This window comes from Pristis pectinata, chromosome 14, assembly GCF_009764475.1.
Source record: "Pristis pectinata isolate sPriPec2 chromosome 14, sPriPec2.1.pri, whole genome shotgun sequence".
NCBI classification, from domain to species: Eukaryota; Metazoa; Chordata; class Chondrichthyes; order Rhinopristiformes; family Pristidae; genus Pristis; species Pristis pectinata.
Genome location: NC_067418.1, coordinates 3,475,108 through 3,496,248, shown reverse-complemented (window position 1 = coordinate 3,496,248; position 21,141 = coordinate 3,475,108). Strand labels below are relative to the sequence as shown.

The 21,141-nt window shown below is 46.3% G+C and overlaps 1 protein-coding gene across 1 annotated transcript in view; it reads left to right on the top strand.

Moving 5' to 3' along the window:
• LOC127577955 (endoplasmic reticulum-Golgi intermediate compartment protein 2-like) overlaps positions 1 to 21,141 on the top strand; it is a 44,166-nt gene that overhangs the window by 16,389 nt on the left and 6,636 nt on the right. Inside the window, exons 5-7 of the mRNA XM_052029661.1 lie at positions 1,258 to 1,298; positions 1,392 to 1,493; positions 18,252 to 18,331. Of these exons, the coding sequence (XP_051885621.1) occupies positions 1,258 to 1,298; positions 1,392 to 1,493; positions 18,252 to 18,331 (223 nt within the window). The remainder of the gene's footprint in view (positions 1 to 1,257; positions 1,299 to 1,391; positions 1,494 to 18,251; positions 18,332 to 21,141) is intronic.

Here is a 21,141-nt window from a genome sequence, read left to right as displayed (position 1 = left end):
TAGTTCAGCACAACATCGTGGGCTGAAGGGCCTGTCCTGTGCTGTACTCTTCTATGTTTATTGTCACATACACCAGGGTGCAACAAGATTCCTTCCTCGCCTCATTATAGGAAGGATGTGGAAGCTTTAGAGAGGGTGCAGAGGAGATTTACCAGGATGCTGCCTGGATTGGAGAGCATGTCTTATGAGGATAGGTTGAGCGAGCTCGGGCTTTTCTCTTTGGAGAGGAGGAGGATGAGAGGTGACGATAGAGGTGTACAAGATGATAAGAGGCACAGATCGAGTGGACAGTCAGAGACTTTTTCCCAGGGTGAACAAATGGCTAACATGAGGGGACATAATTTTAAGGTGATTAGAGGAAAGTATAAGGGGGATGTCAGGGGTACGTTTTTTACACAGAGAGTGGTGGGTGTGTGGAACACACTGCCGGCAGAGGTTGTGGGGGCAGATACATTAGGGACATTTAAGAGACTCTAAGATAGGCACATGAATGATAGAGAAATGGAGGGCTATGTGGGAGGGAAGAGTTAGATAGATCTTAGAGCAGGATAAAATGTCAGCACAACATCGTGGGCCGAAGGGCCTGTACTGTGCTGTAATGTTCTATGTTCTATATGTATTAAATCACAGAGTAAGCAGTATACATGTAATAACATATACAACAATAAATACAATGATGAGTGCAAAACAGCAGAATTTTGCAAAGATTATGCAGTCTGAGGTAGTGCAAAAAATGATAAAGTGACAATAATGGAATAAAACTGGTAAATTGGTTTATTATTGTCACAGGTACTGAGGTACAAAGAAAAACTTTGTTTTGCATGCCGTCCATACAGATCATTTCATTCCAAAGACGTACAGGTTAGGAAGTTGTGGGCGTGCTATGTTGACGCCGGAAGCGTGGCAACACTTGCAGGCTGCCCCCAGAACACTCTACACAAAAGATGCATTTCACTGTGTGTTTCAATGTACATGTGACTAATAAAGATACCTTATCTTACCTTATATTACAACAGTGAATTGAGGTAGTACAACGGAAAAGCAATAACAGAATGCAGAATATAGTGTTACAGTTACAGAGAAAGTGCAGTGCAGGCAGACAATAAGGTGCAAGGCCATAATGAGGTAGATCGTGAGGTCAAGAGTCCATTTTATCTTATCGAATATCCAAGAGAAGTAGATTTATGATGGCACCACTGAGGAGGGGATGTGAAAGCGGTGATTGATTCATGTTGTGTCTATTTTCTTGATATTTAGACCCACTTTGAGCTCTCAGCTAAGGACAGGGCCTGGCAGAGGTAAGCTTGGAGAAGGATTCTCTCTTACCACCTTGACATTCAGATAGCTGCTCGTGCGAACTGATCTTCACAAGAGCTTACATTTCTCTGCAGAAAGATGCAAAATATCAATCGACGGCTGCAGAAGGAACACAGCCTCCTGGACACTCTCATAAAGTCACCGTTTAGCAGGACAACTCCAGCAGAGGGCCCAAGGTAAGGAATTTGGTGATAGCGGTGAGACAGAAGGTTCAAGTCTCACTAGGATACAAGAGTCCACGCGGCTACCCACAAGGCAGTATGGATGGAGAGCTGCTTTGCTGGTGGTACTGCCTTTCAGATGATACCTCTGCTCTCTCAGGTGGATGCTGAGGAAACCATGGGACTAGAATCATAGAGTTATCAAGAGATACAGCACAGGAAAAGACCCTTCGGCCCACCAAATCTGTGCCAACTATCAACTAGCAAGTTACACTTATCCCGCACTAATCCCATTTTATTCTCCCCACATTCTCATCAACTCTCCCAAGATCCTACCCCTTACCCACACACTGGGGGAAATTTACAGCAGCCAATTAATCCACCAACCTGCACATCTTTGGGATGTGGGAGGAAACCAGAGCCCCCGAGGGGCAGGGGAACCCACAGAGTCACAGGGAGAACGTGCAAACTCCATGCAGACAGCTCCCAAGGTTTGGATTGAAACCAGGCCTCTGGATCTGTGAGGCAGCGGCTTTATCGACCTGTGCCATTGTGCCCTGTCCACTTCTTCTACAAACCTTCGGAGCGTTGATGTACTGAGGGACCTTGCAGTTGCAAATCTACAGCTCACTGAAAGTGGCGACAGAGCTGACGAAGGCATTTGATGTGCTTGTCTTCGTAGGTCTCTTAAATGTCCCTAATGTATCTGCCCCCACAACCTCTGCTGACAGTGCGTTCCACACACCCACCACTCTGTGTAAAAAAAACTTACCTCTGACATCCCCCTTATACCTTCCTCCAATCACCTTAAAATTATGTCCCCTCGTGTTAGCCATTGTCCCCCTGGGAAAAAGTCTCTGACTGTCCACTCGATCTGTGCCTCTTATCATCTTGTACATCTCTATCAGCTCTCCTCTCATCCTCCTTCTCTCCAAAGAGAAAAGCCCTAGCTCGCTCAACCTATCTTCATAAGACATGCTCTCCAATCCAGGCAGCATCCTGGTAAATCTCTTCTGCACCCTCTCTAAAGCTTCCACATCCTTCCTATAATGAGGTGACCAGAACTGAACACAATACTCTAAGTGTGCTTATCTTAAAACAGTATGTGGATAGTCTAATTGGAGGAAGAGCCATTATACTCATAAGTATAAGAGTTGGGAAGTCATGTTGCAGCTGTACGAAACCTGGTTAGACCGCACTGAGTATTGTGTACAGTTCTGGTCACCACACTACAGGAAGGATGTGGGAGCAATAGAGAGAGTGCAGAAGAGATTCACCAGGATGTTTCCTGGAATTGAGGGCTGTAGTTATAAGGAAAGATTAGATACATTGAATAAAGAACCTAGAACAGTACAACAGAGGAACAGGCCCTTCGGCCCACAATGTCTGTGCTAAACTTGATGCTAAATTAAACTAAATCCTTTCTGCCTGTACATGATCCATATGCCTCCAGTCCCTGTGTCTGTCTCATCATTCAAGGTTCCCTTATTTTGCCATCCTTGTCCTTCCTTCTTACTGGAACATCCCCGTCCTGTTCTCTGTGCAGTTGGTCTCTAAACACCCTCCACATGTCAGATGTGGACTTGCCCAGAAACAGCTGTTCCCAATTAACTCTCCCTATTCGTAATTAGCTCTCGTAACTTGCCCTCCCCGAATTTCACACTTTCCCAAAAAGTCCATACTTAATCCTTGCTCATAGCTACCTTAAGACTTAATAAGTTGTGATCACTGTTTCCCGAATGTTCCCCGAATGAACGGTCAGTCACCTGGCCATGCTCATTCTCCAATACAAGGTCCAGTATAGCTCCTCTTCCAGTTGGACTGTCCGCATACTGTTTTAAGATAAGCACGTGAATGATCAGACCACACTTGGAGTATTCTGTTCAGTTCTGGTCACCTCATTATAGGAAGGATGAGGAAGCTTTAGAGAGGGTGCAGAGGAGATTTACCAGGATGCTGCCTGGATTGGAGAGCATGTCTTATGAGGATAGGTTGAGTGAGCTCGGGCTTTTCTCTTTGGAGAGAAGGAGGATGAGAGGTGACTTGATAGAGGTGTACAAGATGATAAGAGGCATAGATCGAGTGGACAGTCAGAGACTTTTTCCCAGGGCGACAATGGCTAACACGAGGGGACATAATTTTAAGGTGATTGGAGGAAGGTATAAGGGGGATGTCAGGGGTAAGTTTTTTACACAGAGAGTGGTGGGTGTGTGGAACGCACTGCCGGCAGAGGTTGTGGGGGCAGATACATTAGGGACATTTAAGAGACCCTTAGATAGAGGCATGAATGATAGAGAAATGGAGGGCTATGTGGGAGGGAAGGGTTAGATAGATATTAGAGCAGGATAAAATGTCGGCACAACATTGTGGGCTGAAGGGCCTGTACTGTGCTGTAATGTTCTATGTTCTATGTGCAGAGAAGGGAGGGACATGGACCACGTGCAGGCAGAAGGGATTAGTTTAATTCACCGAAGGACCTGTTCCTGTGCTGTACTGTTCTATGTTCGATATTTTATTTTACAGCCTCTTAAACACCACTGTCACATTTTCCTCGACCACCACCCCTGGCAGCCCATTCCAGGCACCCACCACTCTCCGTGTAAACAACTTGCCCCACACATCTCTTTTGAATTTACCCCCTCTCACCATGTCCTCTAGTATTTGACATTTCTACCCTGGGAAAATGACCCTGTCCTGACGTTCTAACCTTCAGCTTTTGAGATTGTTCTTTTTCTCCAAATGATAACATCACCAGATTGTAACAAGGACCCAGATCGACAATACTTGCTCAAATTCCTCAGAAACCATCCCAGCTGCTTGGGTGTGGGTGTCTATGCTCCTCAAGCGTCTAACTGTACCCTCCTTGTCTCCCCCATCTCTTAAGTACACGAAAGTGCCCATTAATTAGTTCAGCACCTCTGTTTGAAGTCTTGGAGCTCGTGAACTTTAGTCTCCGTCAGAAAGGAAAAACCTACACACATGACCTGAGCAAATGTCTGTCTGGTTTTCTTTCAGAGACGCTGGCTCCACTGACCCTCCAAACGCCTGCAGGATTCACGGTTCAGCTGAGGTCAACAAAGTGGCAGGAAACTTCCATATTCTGGCTGGAAAGTGATTATCGTCATACTCTGTGTTTGTACCATTTGGGTCGGTAACAGTAAATGTACTAGAGTCATACAGCACGGAAACAGGCCCTTCGGCCCAACTGGTCCATGCTGACCAAGGTGCCCATCTAAGCTAGTCCCATTTGCCCGTGTTTGGCCCACATCCCTCATAACCTTCCCTATTCATGGACCTGTCCAAGTGCCTTTTAAATGTTGTTAATGTACCTGCCTCAACCACTTCCTCTGGCAGCTCGTTCCATATACGGACCACTCTCTGGGTGAAAAGGTTGCCTCTCAGGTTCCTATTAAATCTCTCCCCTCTCACCTTAAACCTGTGCCCTCTAGTTCTTGATTCGCCAGCTCTGGGAAACAGACTGAGTGCATTCACCCTGTCTATGGCCTTCATGATTTTATACACCTCTATAAGATCACCTCTCAGTCTCCCACCCTCCAAGGAATAAAGTCCCACCTGCTCAACCTCTCTCCATGACCCAGTCCCTTGAGATCTGGCAACGTCCTCGTAAATCTCCCTCTGCACTCTTTCCAGCTTAATGGCATCTTTCCTACATCAGGGCGACCAAAACTGAACCGAATGTTCCAAATGCGGCCTCACCAACGACTTGTACAACTGCTGCATCAGCATTCTGGTGCAAATGAACCTAAAGACCATGATAAACAAACTCATCCTGAGTCGATGAATGCCCAACAAGATGTTATGAGCCTGTTGTCCAGGACCAAGCAATTATGGGATATACAGAGCAGAACAGGCCATTCTGCCCATCAGCTTCATGCTGATATGCATGCCCCATATGAGCCTCCTCTCACCATCCCCATCTCATCCTATTACCACCCCTCTCTCATAGAACATAGAACAGTACAGCACAGGAACAGGCCCTTTGGCCCACAGTGTCTGTGCCAGGCCAAATTAAACTAAATCCCTTCTGCATGGACATGATCCATATCCCTCCATTGTCTGCACATTCATGTGCTTGTCTAAGAACCTCTTAAACACCTCTATCGTATCTGCCTCCACCACTACTCCTGGCAGCATATTCCAGGCACCCACCGCTCTCTGTGTATAAAACTTGCCCCGCACATCTACTTTAAATATACCCCCTCTCACCTTAAATGCATGTCCTCTAGTATTTGACATTTCTACCCTGGGTAAAAGATTCTGACCATCTACCCTATCTCTGCCTCTCATAATTTTATAAACTTCTATCAGGTCTCCCCTCAGCCTCTGACGCTCCAGAGAAAACAACCCAAGTTTGTCCAACCTTTCCAAATAGCTCACACTCTCTAATCCAGGCAGCATCCTGGTGAACCTCTTCTGCACCATTTCTAAAGCCTCCACACCCTTCCTGTAACGGGGGCAACCAGAACTACACACAACACTCCAAGTGCGGCCTGACCAAAGTTTTATACAGCTGCAATGTGACTTCCTGACTCCTAAGCTCAATGCACCAACCAATGAAGGCAGGCATGCTATATGCCTTCTTTACCACTCTATCTACTTGAGTTGCCAAATTTATTGAAAGGATAAATCCTCGTATAATTCATCATATGAGAAAACCCTTGTCTCCTTGTATGTTTGCTTGGTGACCATTAAACCAATCTCTGTTGTTTGCCTCACCACCTGGGGTGAAGGACTTCCTTCCAAATTCCCTGGTGGATTCATTATTAAAACCAGCTCCCCTCCATGGACTCTGTCTTTACCTCTCGTTGTCTTGGTGAAGCAGCCAGCATAATCAAAGACCCCACCCACCCAGGTCATTCTCTCTTCTCTCCTCTCCCATCAAGCAGAAGATACAGGAGCCTGAGGGCACATACCACCAGGCTCAAGGACAGCTTCTATCCTGCGGTGATGACTATTGAACGGTTCCCTTATACGATGAGATGGACTCTTGACCTCACAATCTACCTTGTTGTGACCTTGCACCTTATTGTCTACCTGCACTGCACTTTCTCTGTAGCTGTGACACTTTACTCTGGACTGTTATTGTTTTTACCTGTACTACATCAATGCACTCTGTACTAACTCAATGTAACTGCACTGTGTAATGAATTGATCTGTACGGACAGTATGCAAGTCAGTTTTTTCACTGTACCTCGGTACAAGTGACTATAATAAACCAATACCAATATTAACTGTTGTTTACGTACCACCTGTAGTTCTAAATCCCTCTCATCTTTCCCATTCCCTCAGATCTTTAGACCTCCACAGGGCCACTCTCCACCCTTCTCTTTTCTGGAGAACAAACCCAGCCTGTTCAACCTCCCCCAGCAGAGAAAACCTCCTGTTTGTTCCTCTTCTTCACAGAACATGGCTCTCACTGGCAGTGCCAGCATTTATTGTTCCACCCTAATTACCCCTTAACTTGGGAGCCAGTCCCTTGAGGTGGACGGTGATGGTTGCTCTCCAACTCTGCGGGGCTCTGGGTCAGCTGTTGAAACCATCAGACTCTGGTGATGCCTGACAGGGAGGGTGGATGGATATTGGTAACTGGTTTATTATTGTCACATGTACCGAGATACAGTTTGTGTGCTGTCCAGACTAATGATGCTGTACATAAGTACGTCGAGGTAGTAAAAAGAAAACAGAATATAGTGTTACAGTTACAGAGAAAGTGCAATGCAGGCAGACAATAAGGTGCAAAGGCCACGATGAGGTAGATTGGGAGATCAGGAGCTCATTTTTAGTCTATAAGAGGTCCGTTCAAGAGTCTGATAACAGCGGTATAAAAGCTGTCCTCAAGTCTGGTGGTACATGTTCCCAAACTTTTGTATCTTCTGCCTGATGGGAGGGGGAGAAGAGAGAATGTCTGGGGTGGGTAGGGTTCATTCTTCCTATGGGCTATCAACTTCACCCAGATTCTACCACTCACCTACACACTAGGGACAATTTACAGAGGGCAATTAACCCACCAACCCGCGGTTCCTTGGGATGTGGAGGGAACCAGAGCACCCGGGGGAAAGCTGGGTCACAGGAGAAGGTCGTGATTGAACCCACGATGCTGGAGCTGTGAGCCAGCGGCTCCACCCCCCTGCACCACAGTATCTCTCCAGTATGTCTGGGCCATCCACACTGGTGGTTCTGGTGCCATCTATAGGCCAGACCACGTGAGAGTTCATCCCCTGAAGTTCCAAGTTCAAGCTTATTGTCATATACATACACATGAAAATGCCATGAGAATTAGCTTTTTGCAACAGCAACACAGTACATTAGAAGACGAGGACAAACATCAACTTAAATTAACAGTAATTATACATAACTTACACGTGTTATGCCCCTGAAACACATTCAGTCCATGTGAATTGGAATTGGTTTATTATTGTCACATGTACCGAACTTGCATACCATTCTTACAGATCAATTCATTACAACAGTGCATTGAGGTAGTACAAGAGAAAACAATAACAGAATGCAAAGTAAAGTGTTACAGTTACAGAGAGAGTGCAGTGCAGGCAGACAATGAGGTGCAAGGTCATAACGAAGTAGATTGTGAGGTCAAGAGTCTATCTTATTGTACTAGGGAACCATTTAATAGTCTTATAACAGTGGGATAGAAGCTGTCCTTGAGCCTGGTGGTACGTGCTTTCAGGCTTTTACATCTTCTGCCCGATGGGAGAGGGGAGAAGAGAGAATGTACCTTGTGGGTGGGGTCTTTGATTATGTCAGCTGCTTTACCGAGGCAGCGAGAAGTGTAGACAGAGTCCATGGAGGGGAGGCTGCTTTCCATGATGGTTTCCGTGAACCTTGCTTGCATCTCTTAAATCATTTCAACCAAGGTTGTCAAAGAGCATTATACCTCCCAGTCTCACTGCTGACCCCCGCCATGGTCAGCAGGGCCGTGGTAGGGGGTCGACAGTGAGAGTGGAAGAGCTGGGTTACCCTGTCTCCATGCACAGATGAAAGTCCCCACGGGGAGCAGAGGGCTGAAGGGCAGCAGCAGTTGAGAACACAGGCGAGCCCCAGGGACCAATACACTGAGATACCATAAGATATAGGAGCCATTAGACCATTCGGCCCATCGAGTCTGCTCCGCCATTCAATCATGGCTGATTTTTTTCTCAAACCCATTCTCTCGCCTTCTTCCCATTATCTTTAACCCCCCAAACCTATCAATCTCTTCCTTAAATACACCCAATGACTTGGCCTCCACAGCCCTCAGTGGCAATGAATTGCACAGATTCACCACCATCTGGCTGAGAAAATTCCTCCTCATCTCAGTTCTAAAGGGACGTCCCTTTATTCTGAGGCTGTGCCCTCGGATCCTAGACTCTCCCACTGATGGAAACATCCTCTCCACGTCCACTCTATCCAGGCTTTTCACTTCAGTGAGGCGAGTCCCTCAAATGATGTTAACAACAGTGCATCATCCAAGATTCCTCACCGGTGAGTGGGTGCAGAGGAGATTGACCAGGGATGTGGCAGTTCAGCCATGAGGAGAGACCTGGATGGGCTGGCTTTTATTTACTTTGGGGTGGAGAAAGTTGAGGACAGACCTATTTGAGTTATACAGAATTATGAGGAGCAGAGGCAGCGAGAAAAAAAGACAGTGAGGATAGGTAAAATCTCAGATGGCAATCTCAGAGGAGGTGTACAGGAGTGAGATAGATGGGCTGGTTGAGTGGTGTTGCAACAACAACCTCGCACTCAACGTCAGCAGGACGAAGGAATTGATTGTGGACTTCAGGAAGGGGAAGTCGGGAGAACACACACCAGTCTTCATTGAGGGGTCAGCGGTGGAAAGGGTGAGCAGCTTCAAGTTCCTGGGCATAAATATCTCAGAGGATCTATCCTGGGCCAAACACATTGATGCAGTCATGAAGAAGGCATGCCAGCGGCTCTACTTCATGAGGAGTTTGAGGAGATTTGGTATGTCACCAAATTTCTAGAGATATACAGTGGAGAGCATTCTGACTGGTTGCATCACCGCCTGGGATGGAGGCTCCAATGCATACAATCACAAGAGGCTGCAGAGGGTTGTAGACTCAGCCAGCTCCATCAGAGGCACAACCCTCCCCACCATCCAGGACATCTTCAAGAGGCGGTGCCTCAAGAAGGTGGCATCCATCACCAAGGACCCTCACCATCCGGGACATGCTCTCTTCTCGTGACAACACCATCAGAGAGGAGGTACAGGAGCCTGAAGACCCACATTCAATGATTCAGGAACAGCTTCTTCCCCTCCGCCATCAGATTTCAGAACGGTCCACAAACCCATGGACACTACCTCGTTATTCCTTTTTCTTTGCACTATTTATTTATTTTGTAATTTATAGTAATTTTTAAGCCTTTGCACTGTACTGCTGCCGCCAAACAACAAATTTCACGTGATCTAAGTCAGTGATAGTAAACCTGATTCTGATTCTGAAACCTTTCTCATCAGCAGAGATGTCTATAATCAGAGGACAGACATTAAAGGTAAGGGGGAGGAGATTTGGAAGGTTGTTTTTACTCAGAAGGTGGTTGAGATCTGGAACAACTTCCTAAGGAGGTGTTGGAGGCAGGTACCACAATATTTAAACAGTATTTAGACATGCACTTGCCACTCGTAGCATAGAACGCCACAGGCTCACTAATGGAAAATGGGATTAATGTAGATAGGCACTTTGGTATATTGGTTTATTATTGTCACTTGTACCGAGGTACAGTGAAAAACTTGTCTTACAAACCGATCGTACAGTTCAATTCATTACACAGTGCAGTTACATTGAGTTAGTACAGAGTGCATTGAGGTAGTACAGGTAAAAACAATAACAGTACAGAGTAAAGTGTCACAGCTACAGAGAAAGTGCAGTGCAATAAGGTGCAAGGTCACGACAAGGTAGATGGTGAGGTCATAGTCCATCTCATCGTATAAGGGAACCGTTCATCACAGTGGGGTAGAAGCTGTCCTTAAGTCTGGTGGGATGTGCCTTCAGGCTGCTGTATCTTCTACCCAATGGAAGAGGAGAGAAGAGAGAATGTCCCGGGTGGGTGGGGTCTTTGATTATGCCGGCTGCTTCACCAAGACAGCGAGAGGTAAAGACAGAGTCCAAGGAGGATTGCCGGCACGGACATTGTGGACCGAAGGGCCTGTTCCTGTGCTGTATGACCCTACCTGCACACTCACTCAATGTCCTGACATTTCCACCTTATTTTTCAGGTCACATCAACTGCCAGTGGGTCACGCACACGTACTTACAGTGAAGGATCCTGAAGGTATTTGCGTACAATTTGCAATCTCTTTCACATCGAAACAAAACGGTTAGAGTTATAGTTTGAGCAGGAAGAACACACGGCCATTATCAACCTGTATACCCTGACCACCTTGACAACCTTGGCTGCCAAGTCCTGAGCTGGAGATCAGTGGAGCTTTTCCCGTTACACTGTGAATTGTCATCTGCCTGAGTAACAGCTCTTGCTGAGGAAGTTTATCACCTTCTCCCTCACCCTCTCCCCAGAGGGCACCGCTGATTTTTTTCCCCTTTTCAAATACTTTATTTAATTCTATTTTGGAAGTCCCTATTGAATCTGCCTCACTGTTTCAGTCAGTGCATTCCAGACTGTAACAATCCCTTGCAATAAAAACATCTCTCCTCATACCCTGGCACTTCAGCAACTCTAAGGAGCCAGGTCTGTGTAGACACAAGGACTGCAGATGCTGGAATCTGAAGCAACACACAAAATGCTGGAGAAACTCAGTGGGTCAGGCAGCATCTGTGGAAGGAAATGAATAGCTGAAGCGCCTCAACCTGGAACGTCGACTGTATTGAGTCCTGATGAACGGTCTCGACCCGAAACGTTGACTGTCTATTTCCCTCCATGGATGCTGCCTGACCCGCTGAATTCCTCTAGCACTTTGTGTGTTGATCCAGGTCTGTGGTGTTCAGAGAGCAGGTACAGTCGAGGTCAACACAAGCATCAGGAAGACTCTAGCCACGAATAAGACCAAAAGAGGGGGCATAGGTTCTCAGAATAACGAAGAAACATTCAAGGTAAAAGCAGTTTTTTCTTCAAGTTAGTCAAAGAATATTCCTCACTCAACAAGTGGGAGATTAAAGATAGAAACTGTGTCTCTGGGGCCCTGTTACCGTCACAGACTACAGCTGCTAGGAGTTCAGTTTACTTGTCATTAGACTTCACCCCTTCCCCGAGAGTACCAGCTCACTGGGAGACCCACCTGATGTTTTTAAACCACACGCACAGGCTGAATCCATCCCAAGGATCTGGATCCTTGGGCCAGGGAAAGCATTAAAGCAAGGTTTGCAATTTTCATCGCCACCCAGGTGCCCTGTGGAGACAGAATTGTGCTCACTGTTGTAACGCTGGAGTGGTAGTACCCACTTCAGGTATAGTACGATCCCAGATAGAGCAATTTGGCTGAGCAATAACTTGCCCCAACCCCTGCCTTCCCCATTCCCCCTCATCGCTTTATACTGGCTGTATCCCCTCTACGCTCTCAGTCCTGATGCAGGGTCTTGACCCAAAATGTTGACCATCCCTCTGCTTCCACAGATGCTGCTCGACCTGCTGAGTTCCTCCAGCATTTTTTTCTTGCTTCAGATCCCAGCACCTGCAGTCTCTCTCGTCTCTGCAGTAACTGGCTGTGGGATTAGAGGGAATTGGAGAAGAAATGTTTCACCTAGAGGGTGGGGTCTAGAACTCACGGCCTGAAAAGGTGGAAGGGGCAGAAACTCTCATCATGTTTAAACAGCACAGAAACAGGCCCTTCGGCCCAACTGGTCCATGCCGGCCAAGATTCCCATCTAAGCTAGTCCCATTTGCCTGCGTTTGGCCCATATCCCTCTAAACTTTTCCTATCCATGTACCTGTCCAAATATCTTTTAAATGGTGTTAATGTACCTGCCTCAACCACTTCCTCTAGCAGCTCATTCCATATACAGACCACCTTCTGTGTGATAAAGTTGCCCCTCAGGTCTCTTTTAAACTTTTCCCCTCTCACCTTAAACCTGTGCCCTCTAGTTTTTGATTCTCTTTCCCTGGGGAAAAGACTGAGTGCATTCACCCTATCTCTGCTCCTCATCATTTTATCCACCTCTATAAGGCCATCTCTCAGTCTCCTACACTCCAAGGAATAAAGTCCCAGCCTGCCCAAGCTGTCCCTACAACTCAAATCTTCGAGTCCTGGCAACACTCTCAGAAATCTTCTCTGCACTCTGTCCAGCTTAATGAGGTCTTTCCTATAACAGGGTGACCAAAACTGTACACGGTAGCCCAGGTGTGCTCTCACCAATGCCTTGTACGACTACATTGTAATGTCCCAACTCCTATACTCAGTACCCTGACTGATGAAGACAAGCGCGCTAAACGCTTTTTCACCACCCTGTCTACCTTTGACGCCGCTCTCAACGAACTGTGTACTTGTACTCGTAGGTCCCTCTGTTCCATTACAATCCTTAGTGCCCTACCATTCACAGTACAAGTCCTACACTGGTTTGACTTTCCAAGATGCATCACCTCACACTTATCTGTATTGAAATCCATTTGCCTCTCCTCAGCCCACTTCCCGAACCGACCAAGATCCCCCTGTACTCTACGATAACCTTCTTCACTGTCAACAGCACCTCCTAATTTAGTGTCATCCGCAACTGATGAACGACAGCGTGCCAAACGCCTTGCTCACCACCCTGTCTACCTTTGTGCTTGAAAAACCGTGACCTGTTGGACTGAACACACGGTGGTGGAAGGTGGGGTTAGTCTAGATAGCTCTTTAGCAATCAGTACAATGCTGGAGGAACTCAGCAGGCCAGGCAACATCCTGAGTTCCTCCAGCATCATCGTGTTTTTCCTCTAGATTCCAGCGTCTGCAGTCCTTTGTTTCTTTAGCAATCAGTGTGGACACAATGGGTTAAATGGCCTCCTCTCCTCTCTCGTCTATGAATCTCTGAAAATACACCTCAACTCTCTGTAACTTCTTCCTTTGCAGTATACAACTTTTCCCATCGGATCAACCATTTCTCCTTTGGAATGCCAAGTCCCGGATTAGTCCATCCACTAGATGGCAGTGAGAAGATAACAGAATCAAGTGAGTTAACTTGGACAAGGATATCCCTGTCTTACAACTTTAAAACACATTTCATTTGATTCCCAATGAGTTACAGCGACAAATTAGTCTAATTTGGTTTTGATTTGGGATTGTTTCTTTGTTGACCAGAACATTGTGGGTCTAGATTTCTGAAGATGGTTCATTGAAAGCTGTAAACCGATAGATAAATGGGAGATCAATGTTTCGAAGAGCGAGTGGCTTTTGGTTGCTGCATACGTTGCTGTATATCACTGTATTTATTAATTGCTGAAAGGCATTTTCTTTCAAAGACATTGTGCAATTTTATAATTCAAACAAATGTCAGGGAACATTTTCTTCTGGTCTGAAGATCAAAGTCTCCACACGGAACTGTGAAGAAACGCAGCTGTGACGGAAGGCTTGGAGTGTTCTCCTCTGTAGCTGGACAAACACAAGCTCTGGGCCAGGAGTGTTGAACATTAAGATAGGGCTGTTCACTGGGGAGGGGCTGGAACTAGTGGCTGGAGAAGCAACATGGGGAAAGAGTGGGGTTTGGACAAATCGGATAGTTCTCGAGCTTAGAGCAGGATAAAATGCCGGCACAACATCGTGGGCTGAAGGGCCTGTACTGTGCTGTAATGTTCTATGTTCTTTGATGAAGGCCAGCATGCTAAACGCCTTTTTCACCACCGTCTACCTGCTATGCCACTCTCAATGAATTATGTACTTATACTGCTAGGTCCCAACAGCTGGCTTCCCTGCAGCTGTTTTCTATGAATTACCTCTTGCTCCCAATCGCCTATTAACATTTATATAGCAGGATGGAAAGGAACAATAATTTGTCACAGAATCAAACATCACAGAAACAGGTCCTTCAGCCCATCGAGTCCATGCTAACCATCATCTCACATTGACGCCTTAATCTTACCCACTTTTATTGTCCCCACATTCCCGTTGACTCCCCCCAGATTCCCCCTCACCTACTAGGGACAATTTACAATGGACATTAACTTATCAATTATCTAATTCTATGTAGTGTGTGTGTGTGCGTGCATGCGTGCGTGCGTGTGTGTGCGTGTGTATGCACACGCGCGAGCTCATTCATTCTGACTGCCACCACCTCAACTTTAACTCGCACCTTTGTTTTCAAATCTCTTTATCTCTCTGATCTCAACCCTTCTGGTCTCTGTCACCACAACCTCCTGAGATCTCTCCCCTCCTTCACTTCCGACCTTTTGATTATCTGTAAACTTAATCACCGCGCTTCAGCTGCCAGGGTCCCTGAGTTTGGGAATTCCCTCTCTGAACCTCACTGCCTCCCTCTGCTCCCTTAAGATGCTTCTTACAACCCACCTCTCTAACCAAGCTTTGGGTTACCTCCCCTAGTACCTCCTCGTGGGACCTGGCAGGAATTCTTTTCTTCAATATAATTCCAGAGAACTACCTTGGCAGACCTTTACATGCTAAAGGTGTTACAGAAATGAAAGTTGTTGCTACTAAAATAGTTATGTTACAGTACAGATCTCCAGCTTTTTTTGGTTTTGTTCCAATGTATTATTTGAAGCAGAATATAAAAGTAATGTTCTGATAAATAGAAGCTTGGTTAGAGCTTGCTTGGAGAACTTTGTAGGATCACAATACCAGGGCATTGGGCAAGGTGCAGGAGAGGTCTGCAAGGCAGGTGCCTGAGTGGAGTAGATCCAACAGACAAGGAAGTTGGAATTGGGAGAACTGGAGAGAGAGTTGACAGTGGTCTACACTTACAAAGTGGTTCAGTAGACGGGACATAGTAAAATCGTTTCCAGTTGTGGGACAGTCCAGAGAAGAGGCAGAAGATACTCACTAACATCAAATGGCAATAAAGGGAGGGACTTCTCTGCAGAAAGAGTGGTGGCAATTGCGTACTCGCCGCTGCAGAACCATGACAGACTGCAGCCCTGAGAGTTGGCACTGGGTGCTCGAGAGCAGGTCAGACACCGTAGGACAAATACTGTAAGTGGCAGGGCACTAAGGAAGGGTGACCTAGGGATCTAAGTCCATAGTTCCCCGAAAGGGGCAGCACAGGTGGACGGGGTGGTGCAGAGGGCGTGCGGTATGGAGACACAAGAGACTGCAGAAGCTGGGATCCAGGGCAAAGAATAAACGACTGGAAGAACTCGCCAGGTCAAGCAGCACCTGCAGATGTTTCAGGCTGACACCCTGCACCAGCAGGTTTATCAGGATGGTGCCTGGATTGGAGGATTTAGTTACGGGGAGGGATTGGACAGGCTGGGACTGTTTTCCCTGGAGCGAAGGAGGCTGAGGGGTGACCTGATAGGAGTATGTAAGATTATGAGAGACATAGATAGGGTAAATAGTCCAAATAATTGTACCCTTACCCATGGTAGGGGGGAATCAAAAACAAAAGGGCCAAGATATAAGGTGGGCTGAAGGGCCAGTTTCTGTGATGTACAACTCTGTGAAACCATCAACCTCACTTCCCCCTCTTTCCCCACAGCCCTGCACGTTACTTACCTTCAAGAACTTTCCATTTGGAAGTCTTAATTAACTACCCTTACCAGGTAACACCACTGATGTTTATGAGTGGAGACTAGATGTACACATGTGGGAGAATAGGATTGGCTGGGCAGTAAGGGTGGGAGGAGTAATTAGAGGGGCAGGGTACATAGCATCACCCAATGGGGGTAAATTCCCAGACTGTATATGGTAAATATACATGGTATGTTAGCGTAACGCTGTTACAGCGCCAGCAACCAGGGTTCAATTCCAGCTGCCGTCTGCAAGGAGTTTGTATGTTCTCCCTGTGTCTGCGTGGGTTTCCTCCAGGTGCTCCGGTTTCCTCCCACATTCCAAAGACGTACGGGTTAGGAAGTTGTGGGCGTGTTATGTTGGTGCCAGAAGCGCGGCGACACTTGCGGGCTGCCCCCAGAACACTCTAGGCAAACGATGCATTTCGCTGTGTACACGTGACAAATCTTACTTTATCAAATCTGTGCAATAGAATCTTAGAGTCACAAAGTACAGCAATAAAAGCAGACCCTTTGGCCCAACTCATCCATGCCAACTTTTTTGCCCATCTACACTACCCCCACTTGTCCGCATTGGATTCTAACAAACATCTGGGCTCAGAACAGTGACGGCCCTCCAGGACTTAAACACGTTGGCAGTTCAGGGCAGTGCCTGGGGAGTGCTGCACTGTCAGCAGGTGAGATCTTAAATAGAGACACCTGTTGAAGAGCAGCACCTGTCCCTCAACTCCCGCACCACCCCCAGGGTTTTAACAATGTTCTTCCCTCGCTCCCTACCTAACTCCACTGGAAATGGAGCTCAGAGCACTATATTGTCTACCGAATGACTCTTGGTGCTGTTAAATATCAGCCTTTACCTGCACTGCACTTTCTCTGTAACTGCAACATTATATTCTGCATTCCATTTTCCTTTTCTCCCTCGATGTACTGATGTATGGAATGATCCATCTGGATGGCACACAGAAGGGAAGCTTTTCACTGCATCTCAAAGTCAAATTGGAGTTTATTGTCACAGGCACAAGTACATGTGTGCACAGGTGCAATGAAAAACTTGCAGCAGCATCACCGGCACAGAGCATCAGATACACAACATTCACAAGCAAAATATAAATTAAAAATAAATTATACACAATTTTTACAAGAAAGAACACAATTAGAACAAACAAAAAGTTCCTTTTAGTGCAAAGTGGTCACAGTGTTGCTATACTGTAGTCTGTGTCTTAGTATATTTGACAGTAAACTAATACCAACCAACTCCAATACATCGATGCACAGTGCTTGTGTAAACCATCAGTATAAAGGACCACATCTCTGACTGCACCCCCCCCTCCCCATCACACTCTCCCCTCATCAACTTCAATGGTCACATCAATGGAATTAAGGTTGGACCAATCTGCTGTCTGGAGCAAGGAACCCATTCAGAATCCCACGACAAAGCACCCTGCCTCACTTACCTTGAAGGACACGAGTGGTACTAAACTGATGTCGGCAATGGAGAAATCCACACATAGAGATTTCTTTACATGTACCCCTTATGGCTTAGGAGGAGGGCATTTGGCCTTCAATTGTATGCCAGTTCTTGGGGAATTTCCATCAACCCCATCCCCCAGTTATTTCTCAGTAAACTATTACCTCTCACATGCTACCACCTAGATCAGGGAGTAGAGATTCATTCAGTTATACAGCACGGAAACAAGCCCTTCAGTCCAACTGCTGTACCCCATGTAACCAATCGCTAGATTTATGGGCGCAGTTTTCATTGAGGTTAGAGGGTGAGCACCGATGTTTCTCCGTATAATCGAGGATTTTGTTTTTGAAAAGGAAACCAGCAGCTGTGCGAAGCTTTGGGATATTCTGAAGATGTAATAACACTGTCTATCAGATGAAACTTCATTCCATTCTCTCTCTGCTCATTGACCCAAGCAGCGACACACAGGGGGTAAAGCTGATTGGAATGAAGCAGAGAGACGAGCTTAAATCCCACTGTGACAGATGCGGAAATTGAATTCATTACATAAGTAATAATCTTTCCTTTCATTCTAATTAAATAAATTTGGAATAAAGAGCTTGCATCTATAATAGAGTCTGGAACTACTGGACGGATGTAAAAGCACAACTGCACTACAGATTTGTCAGCGATAGTACTGTTGTTGGACGAATCACAGGCGGCGATAAGTCAGCGCACCAGAGCGAGATCGGACACCTGGGTGAGTGGTGCCACAACAACAACCTCTTGCTCAACGTCAACTAAACTAAAGAGCTGATTGTTGACTTCAGGGGGGGAGGGGAAGGAGGGCGAACGTGCGCCAGTCCACATTGGGGGATCAGCGGAGGAGAGGGTCAGCAGGTTTAAGTTCCGGGGCGATGCCTTGTCCTGGACCCAGCACACAGATGTAACCATAAGGAAAGAGCACCAGCGTCTTTACCTTCTGAGGAGGTTAAGGAGGTTCAGCTTGTCACTGAACACTTTAACTAACTTCTACAGATGTACTGTTGAAAGTATCCTGACTGGTTGCATCACGGTCTGGGATGGCAATTTGAATGCACAGGAACATAAGAAGCTGCAGAGAGTAGTGGACTCTGCCCAATACATCATGGGCACATCCCTCCCCACCATCGGGAGTATCTACAGGAGGCGCTGCCTCAAGAAGGCAACATCCATCATCAAAGATCCCCACCATCCGGGCCGTGCCATCTTCTCGCAGCTCCCATCGGGCAGGAGGTACAGAAGCCTGAAGTCCCACACCACCAGGTTCAGGAACAGCGACTTCCCTTCAACCATTCGACCAACCAGCACAACCCTAATAGTTTCAGTTTAGCAACACTATGATCATTTTGATCACTTTGTACTAAAATGAATTTTTTTTCTTCTAATTGTGTTCTTTCTTGTAAAAATTGTGTATAATTTATGTTTAATTTATGTTTTTCTTGTGAATGCTGCTTATCTGACGCTCTGTGCCTGTGATGCTGCTGCAGGTAAGTTTTTCATTGCACCTGTGCACACATGGACTTGTACAGATGATAATAAACTTGACTTTGACCTTGACTTTGAATATGAAATAAAACAGAAAATGCTGAAAACACTCAGCAGGTCAGGCAGCCTCTGTGGAGAGAGAGAAAGGGCCGATGCTTCAGGTTCATTATCTTTCACCAGGTCATCATTGAGATATGATACAAGGCCATCGACCTGTAAAGTTAACTTTGTTTCTCTCTTCATAGCTGCTGACTGACCTGCTGAGTGTTTCTGCTTTATTTCAGATTTCCAACATCTGCTTCAGCACAGCGATTCGTGCTGCTGGCTCACAGCTCCAGAGACCCGGGTTCAATCCCGACCTCCGGTGCTGTCTGTGCAACATTTCTCCCTGTGACCGTGTGGGTCTCCTCTGAGTACTTCTATTTCCTCTCACATCCCATATGAGGGGCATAGATAGAGTGAACGAGCAATATCATTTCCCAGTTATTGAGCGATCCAATACCAGAGGGCATGCATTTAAGGTGAGAGGGGGTAGGTTCAGAACCGATGTGAGGGGTACGTTCTTCTTACTGAGAAAGTGGTGGATGCCTGGAATGCGTTGCCTGAGAGGGTGGTGGAGGCAAATTCATTGGGGGCTTTTAAGAGGGGCTTGGATGGGCACATGAATGAGAGGAAAATAGAGGGATATGGGCATTCTGTAGCTAGGAGGGAATAGCTATGTCAGCACAACATTGTGGGCCAAAGGGCCTGTTCTATGCTGTACTGTCCTATGTTCTATGTATCTCAAAGAATGTGGTATGGTAATCAAGGACTACCCCACCCAGGTCATTCTCTCTTCTCCCCCCTCCCATCGGGCAGAAGATACAAAAGCCTGAGAGCACGTACCACCAGGCTCAAGTACAACTTCTATCCCGCTGTTATGAAACTCTTGAACTGATCTCTCAGACGATGAACTCTTGATCTCCCAGTCTACCTCATCGTGGCCCTCACACTTTATTTGTCTACCTGTACTGCACTTTCTCTGTAACTGATGTGATGAAATGATCTGTATGGATGGCATGTAAAACAAAGTTTTTCACTGTACATCGGTATACATGACAATAACATAGAACATAGAACACTACAGCACAGTACAGGCCCTTCGGCCCATGATGTTGTATCAACATTTTATCCTGCTCTAAGATCTATCAAACCCTTCCCTCCCACATAGCCCTGCATTTTTCTATCATTCATGTGTCTATCTAAGAGACTCTTAAATGTCCCCAATGTATCTGTCTCCACCACCTCTGCCGGCAGTGCGTTCCATGCACCAACCACTCTCTGTGTAAAAAGCTTGCCCCTGACATCCCCCTTATATCTTCCTCCAATCACCTTAAAATTAGGTCCCTCGTGTTGGCCATTGTTGCCCTCGGAAAACGTCTCTGACTGTCCACTCGATCTATGCCTCTTATCATCTTGTACACCTCTATTAACTCACCTCTCATCCTCCTTCTCCACACCATACGCCTTCTTAACAACCCTATCAACCTGCGTAGCAACCTTGAGGGATCTATGGACGTGGACCCCAAGATCCCTCTGTTCCTCCACACTGCTAAGAGTCCTGCCATTAACCTTGTATTCTGCCTTCAAATTCGATCTCCCGAAGTGTATCACTTCACACTTTTCCAGGTTGAACTCCATCTGCCACTTCTCAGCCCAGCTCTGCAACCTATCAATGTCCTGTTGTAACCTACAGCAAACTTCTACTTTATCCACACCACCACCAACTTTAACAAACCAATTTACCAATTTAATTTATTTACGAATTTAACTGCAACACCATATCCTACATTCTGTTTTCTTTTTAACATCTTGATGTACTTATGGAACGCTCTGTATGGATGGCATGCAAAACAAAAACTTTTCACCGTACCTCAGTACATGTGACAATGATAAACTAATAGCTCTGTATTAATAGTGTGTCAGCGAGGGGTAGAATCTGGGGAGAGTTCATGGGAATGTGGGGAGAATGAAGTGGGAATAGTATAAATGGGCGCAATTGGC